The sequence below is a fragment of the Orycteropus afer genome, unplaced genomic scaffold, assembly GCF_000298275.1.
Source record: "Orycteropus afer afer isolate SDZICR_OR568_19922 unplaced genomic scaffold, OryAfe1.0 scaffold00097, whole genome shotgun sequence".
Taxonomy (NCBI): domain Eukaryota; kingdom Metazoa; phylum Chordata; class Mammalia; order Tubulidentata; family Orycteropodidae; genus Orycteropus; species Orycteropus afer.
This window is the reverse complement of record NW_006921684.1, coordinates 7,014,896-7,021,794: the sequence shown is the minus strand read 5'-3', so window position 1 is coordinate 7,021,794 and position 6,899 is coordinate 7,014,896. Positions and strand designations below refer to the sequence as shown.

General features: G+C 41.3%; 1 protein-coding gene across 1 annotated transcript in view; it reads right to left on the bottom strand.

Annotated features, from left to right (window-relative positions):
- Positions 1 to 612: 612 nt before the first annotated feature.
- TBC1D30 (TBC1 domain family member 30) overlaps positions 613 to 6,899 on the bottom strand; it is a 167,052-nt gene continuing 160,765 nt past the window's right edge. Inside the window, exons 12-14 of the mRNA XM_042781206.1 lie at positions 5,568 to 5,774; positions 5,331 to 5,390; positions 613 to 1,400 (exon numbers count right to left, since the gene is read on the bottom strand). Of these exons, the coding sequence (XP_042637140.1) occupies positions 613 to 1,400; positions 5,331 to 5,390; positions 5,568 to 5,774 (1,055 nt within the window). The remainder of the gene's footprint in view (positions 1,401 to 5,330; positions 5,391 to 5,567; positions 5,775 to 6,899) is intronic.

Genomic DNA, 6,899 nt, shown 5'->3' with positions numbered 1-6,899 from the left:
TAAATAATGCTATCTAGATTTTCTGTCTGAATTTTACATAAGAATAAAAAAAATTTTGAGATTGGTTGAAAGAAACTGAGGGAAAATTAACACACATCAACATCCCCCAGTAGGGCAAAAGAGGGAAATTTGAAAGTTTTTTGCAATAAATTCATTTCTTTTGATGGTGTCTATCCTCCCAAGCTAGTGTGTGCATGCTTGAGTATTAAAAACACTCAGAGAACAGGAAGGGTTGGGGTGGGGGTGTTGTCACAAGGATCCTGAAGTCCCACAGAACAGGAAGAAAGAGGGGTCAACAGACTAGATAGACAGTCTTTTCTAAACAGCTCACAACGAAAAATGGAAACTTTACACTTTAAAATCACAATATTTATTTTGCTGTTAAATTCCACTTCCTCAGTTCTCAAGTGAATGTCACTAACTGCCCATGGGAGAACATCCCTACTCCAGATCCCATTATAAAACTTTCCACTGCCTTTTTATGGATGGCTGCTCATCTCTCAACTTATCTATTTGTTTTCATTGAACAATTCAAACTCATTTGGATCCAACACAGCTGGAACCCTTATACCACCATAAGAAGGTTTATCAAAGACAGAGTTCCTAGAGACATCATCGTTTCTTGATGCCACCATTTCCACCACCAGGTTTGCTGAAGCTCCTGCTCATCTGAGGGAAGTGCACGGTTGGTGTTCTTTCTGTGGGACCATATAATCCCAAATTCCTCGCAGTGGCTGACTTCCGGAGCGGCTTGACACTGGGAAAGGGGCTAAAGATGGGAGTTTTAGGGTTGCTGCCTTGGGAGGGTTTGCTGGTAGCTTTATTTTCTCCAGGTGTGTCAGGCAACTCTGGGAAGTACCGCTGGCCAGGCAGGTACACCTTAGGCTCAGTTTCAGCAGCAGCATCCCGTTGGTTCAGTTCCAAGGCTTCTAACTTTACTTGAACTGCAGACACACTGGCATCAGCATCCCCAAACACTGGCTCCGGGGACTGCCCTTCGATTGTCCTCCCAGTGCTGCCCTCTGAGCTGCTGCCTTCTCTCTGAGCTATTGCTACTGTTTCCCTAGAGGATCCCTCTGCTACCCCCAGGCTACTAGTTTTGCTGCCTTCGTTCTGCTCTTCTATCAGTCCGATGGTGTCCCCACAGCCTAACTGGCTCTTGGTCCTCGTCATGGTCTTTTTGTGGACTCGGATGTGAGTTCGCCATGGTGAGTTGAGCTTCGTCTTAAGGTCTTCATAGGAGACAGGAGAGAGTTTGCCTCCTGTGTGACCAGGGATGTGGATGACAGCATTCTTGGCACCTCTGTTAGTCATCTTCATCTTCTTTCCTAAAAGAAGGTGGTTTATAACTGGAGAATTGTTAACCTGAGACGGGAGGAGGCTGGTCACTGGCCCTTTGTCTGAAAGAAATGTTGAAAGGCTGTTTGAAACATGGCAGAAAAACACATCCATCATGGAATAAAAATCTAAGGGAGGTTTCCCTGGACCCTTCCCATATCTTCCCAGGCACTAGCAGAGTCATGTGACTGACAGCAGCAGAACTTGAATTCCATCATAGCACCCAGGATATCAATTCTCTCCTTTTCAAAGAGTAGAAGACTCTGGCCTCTCATTACTAATTACAGCCCAGACTCCCTAACGTTCTTTTATATTTTTGTCCCTGAGCAGCAACTTGGAGGTCTTTTATCTAGAAAATCTTTGAAGTTTTGCTAAAATAACAAGACTAACACTCTAAGCATACAGATAATCAGCTGTCAGCTTCTGTGAGGTAGGAAAAGAAAACACCGAACATCATGAAGTAAGAGACAGAAGAATGAGAGAAGTGATAAGAAGAGAGTAATAAAACAGTGTTATCACAGCTATCCAATGCCTGGTCCTAAGTCTGAAAAACCACTTCGAGGTCCTTAATGGACATCAAACAAGTTGAAAAACAGACAGTACCAAAAGCTGTGTTCTCATGGTCAGCACTGTTGATAGTATTACTGTCACCCTCCTGTAGCTACAACTGGGCCTCTATCTCTAATACAGCACTAAACACACATGGCCCCATGGGATGACAGAAAGAAGGAACAAGGAGAAAGCACTTCTATTTTTGTGTAAACACACTTCCTCCCTGATGTTCATGTCATCCAGTTGAACTTCCTTCCACACTTCTCTACTGTTGTCATCTACCTTTGATCAGGCCCCAATCTTCACTGAAGACAAGACACCTGTCTCCTCTTCACCCTACGTCTTACCACCTCTTTCAGTGATTTTATTGCCTTTATAATTGATCCATCCATTATCTATCTTCCTAGTTCCTCAAATTCCTCAATTCCATGACTTTCAACTCCATTCCATACCCATGTTTACATTCTAAACCTTATCACCCAGATCCACATCCATGAAAAATATTTAACTCTATTACTGTTCTCTTTGACTGTCCTAGCTCTCATGCTCTCAGTCTAGCTAGATCTGGACAAAACCACAGATAGTTCCATGTCCATGATTCCTCAATCTTCTCATAACCTCTCCTCCATCTCTGGCTCACTTACACCCATACCCTGCTTAGAAGCATGGCTGATCACCTGCAATGCTATCTCACCGATAATCACACATTCCACACCCTATCCCTTTGTCATACATGCCCAGAAAAAAACTAACTCTGGATCCCCAATCCATGTTGTCTTTACAGAAACCTGAGATGCTAAAGGTTATTGGGGGGTGGGCTGGGGAAGAAAATCACAAATCCATATAGATTGATAGGGCTTCAAGTTCATAATTTTCTATTTTGCTGGGTCCTCAATACTGCTAAACAATCTTTTTCTTTCCCTCTTCCATTCCCCTAAATGATCTATCCAAATCTTCATTACTTCTCTTTAAGCGCCAACCCAACCCCAAACTTACTCCCTTTCCTCTAATTACTCCACAAAAACTGAAGCTATTTAGTATGAAAGTCCTCAATTTCTTGCTCTCCCTAACCTAGGAAACTGGAATCTAAACAATCATCCTTATCATTTGCCTTTGAGTCTCAGAAGTGAAGGTCCTCTGAGGCCCCATCATTCACAGGGAGGGAAAGCTGGACTGACGGGAGTGCATAGTTAAGAAGGGCATAGGGGGTGGGGGGTCACAGGAATAGGAGGAGAGGAGAGTTTGTTGTTATGGTCGGGGATGGTACTTGGGGTGTGAAATCAAATGTACATGAACTATTGAAAGTAAAACAAATTTTGCTCTCTAAATTTGAACCAAAAGCACAATTTAAAAAAAAAAAAAAAAGTGAAGGTCCTTTGCCTTTTGCTCTAGACCAAATCTCTCTCTCTGCTGTTAATACTACTCTGTACAATCTTCTCTAAAACTACTCAAAGTACAGTCCCCACCCAGCATCACCTAGGAACTTGTCAGAAATGCAATGTCGAATTTCAGCTCCACCCAAACCTACTAAACAGATTCTGCACTTCAGCAGATCCCCGAGTGATTCACACGCACACTAAAGTTACAGAATCGGTGCTCTGGAACTATGCCTTACAGCAACAATTTCTCCCTTAAAGAGAACCACGTGAACTATGATCTAGAGGAGGAGTCAGCCGACTTTTGCTACAAAGGAGCAGTTCATCTATGTTTTAGCTATTGTATTGCAAAAGTTACCACAGACAATATATAAGCAAATGGACATGGCTGTGCTCCAATAAAACTCACGTTTACAAAAGAGGCATTCTCAATCATCTATTTGAGACCAAACAGTCAACATTTACCCTAAAGCAAAGATAAGATGAGAAGGGAGGTGGACATGGAAGGCAGAAGAATGGCAATGGAACAACCAGAATGGAAATAATGAGAATGTTGATGCAATGTAAGCATCATTGACGGAAAAGGTAAGCACTGTCACTGAACAATGTATGTAGAAGCTGTTAAATTTGGAACCGAATTTGCTGTGTACATATTCATCAAAAACTCAATAAAATATTTTAAAAAACCAAAAAACAGGCAGTCAGCAGGATTTGGCCTGTGGACCACAGTTTGCAGATCTCTGACTAGAGTACAAGCCACCAGGCTGATGTAGTCTCCAGTGGCAAAAGTTCACCACCCGACCCAAAGATTTTGTACCATGCAGCTGAAAAAGAACTATACAAAGAGTTGAAACATCTGCATTCTAGCCCTGGCCTGACCACTCCCTCCAGTCATACTACCCTGGACAACTGCTAGATCTTCCTGAAAAATAACCATCTCTTCATCTTTTAAAACTCCTTTCAAAAAGAATTATTGGTCCTTGCCTTCCTCACAGATTTATTTTAAGGACAAAATGACAAAATACGTGTGAAACTGTTTTGAAAATTAAAGTGCTATAATTGTTGTGAAGTTTCTTTTGTGACTGCTTTCTTGATGACTCAGGAGAAAGCAAGAATCTCCCAAATGCTGTCCATGCCTCCTCGGTAAGTGGAGGGTAAATGCAGGGGTTTTTGCAAGGTCAGTCACATGCTCATCAGCCTCTTAAAAACATGCCAAATTTATACCTTGGTTAATTCTGAACAGACATCATTTTCATTTGCATATTCACTTAGAACAAGACAAATCAACTCCCAAATCAGTATACATTAAACAAGGAAGCAGATTGTTCACTGGGATTTCTGGAATTTTTTTAAAAATAGCAGCAGGTTGACAATCCTTGGAAAAGAGCATTTCCAACTGCACTACCAGTTGCTGTAAAGCGGACTGCAATTCAGGACAACTCCATGTGTGTCAGAGTAATGCCATGCTCCACAGGCCTCCCAGTGGATGATTTTCGGGGGAAGTAAATTACCATGCCTTTCTTCTGAGGCACCTCTGTATGAACTCAAACTTCTGACCCCTGGGTCAGTAGCACCAATTGTGTTGTCTTGGCAGACTCCCAAGACACTGCTGACCCATAGGCTTTTGAATTTTCCTTGTCTTTTTTCTCTGCTCAATCTGTTATGTTGTTATAAGTGCTACCAAGTCAATTTTGACTCACAGCAACCCTGTGTGCCAGAGCAGCACTTCCCCATAGGGTTTTCTTGGCTATAATTTTTATGGAAGCAGATCCTAGGCTTTCCTCCTACAGAACCACTGGGAGGGTTTGAACTGCCAACCTTTCAGCTGAGCAGTTGAGTGTATATATACCTGTTTGCGCCACCAGGGCTCAACATCTTTGATACTGCTAACTAAATAACTAGTGTGTAGCTTAATTTATTAGTGCTTAGATGACTAAATCTTATTTTCAGATGCATCAAATTTTGAGACAATAGCTCTGAAATTTCTCAAATCCAAGGATTGCACATTCAAATCATGTGTAAACCCCTCACCATAAGCACACATAGTAAAGACGTGTTTAATACCATCAATTGCCTTGTCCTTGGGACCTAAAAAGAACCCGTGGTCTTTTTCTTCTTTAGAGCCTGATAAAATAAAAATGAAATGCTAAATAATGCTATCATCTCATGCTAGCTGTGTTTGTGGATGCTGCACTACAGTTAGTAATTTCAAGGCCATCCTAGGAACTATTAGTTCTTCCTTTTGAAAGCTGAGATTGTGAAGTTAATAGACTTGAAATTGATGCAAACAAACTGCATTACCTGCCCTGATATACACCTGATGAACCTGCTGCTGTTGCTTCTTTTTAATCCGAGAGTATTGCCGCTTCAGTGCATTGATATCAGTGGTCATGCGTTCCATCATCATACTGTTAAAAGCTGCATGGTATTCATTTCGACAGGAATTGATTGCTCCAGGACTCAGCTCTGCAATGTTATTAGACCTCAGACTCTGCTCCTCATTTGGTTCTGTACTCAAGGGAAGAGACAAGGAGATGGTCAGTGGAGGGTGACAGGATTAAATGGGAACTGATTACATTATATAACCGATATGGTATCTTCACGTCCAGGAAATTCTAAAGCAGAAAAAATGAACAGAAGAAGTGAATTTGTCTAACACTTGTTTTTATTTCTGCATTTTCTTATTAGCCTAGCTGTGGGTCTGAAATGAGCAGTGGGTTCATTGTGTAATTTTGTTTGTTCATTATATAGACATATGATCAACTGTTGTCAAATAAAAATCACTGTGTTTTCTAAAATTCCCTTCGAAAAACAGGACTCCAGATGTCTGAAATCACTGTGTAGTCTTCAGTCTGAAGAAAAACATGATTTCCACATAAGTGCACAAGGATTTATAAGGGGTTTATAGTTTGTGAAGGTTAGTCACTAAGTGCATTTTTCTTGAGTTAAAAATAACACATTCTCAAGACTTCAAATCACTATATCACTAGAAATAAACGTTTTTATCCATATAGCAAACATTTCCTAATCATCTGCTGTGCATGCTATCCAAACACTACGAATGAGGCAGTGGAGAAGCCGGATGAGTTTTCTGCTGCCGTGATACCTACAATTAGTAGACTTGTCCCTTGAATAAAGCTCTGGTGGCATAGTGCCAAAGGCATTTGACTGCTAACCAGAAGGCTGGTGGTTCAAACCCACCAGCCACTCCTTGGAAGGAAGATTGGGCAATCTACTTCCATAATGATACCACCTCAGAAACCCAAGGAGGGGTCACTATGAGTCAGATCCGACTCGACAGCAGTGAGTTTGGTTTGGTTTTAGTCCAAGAAAGAGAAACAAATACTGGTGAGAGTATACTAGACTGCCAGGCCAAAGCAGGAGATGAATGTGGTTTCTCTAGTACAATATGTAAAATTGGCCTGGAGAAAGATTAATGGGGGGATTTCGACTATCCTCACACCTGCTGAAAGTCTTATCCAGATAAAAGCTGGACATCTGATAAATTTACTTCCTCTTTTTACTGAAATTACTTCTCTAAGGAGAAGAAAAATAAAAGGGGAACTGCTAATCTGAACTAAATTAAAACCAGCAAGAAAGACTAATGATGAAAAAAACCTTAAGAGGAAATAT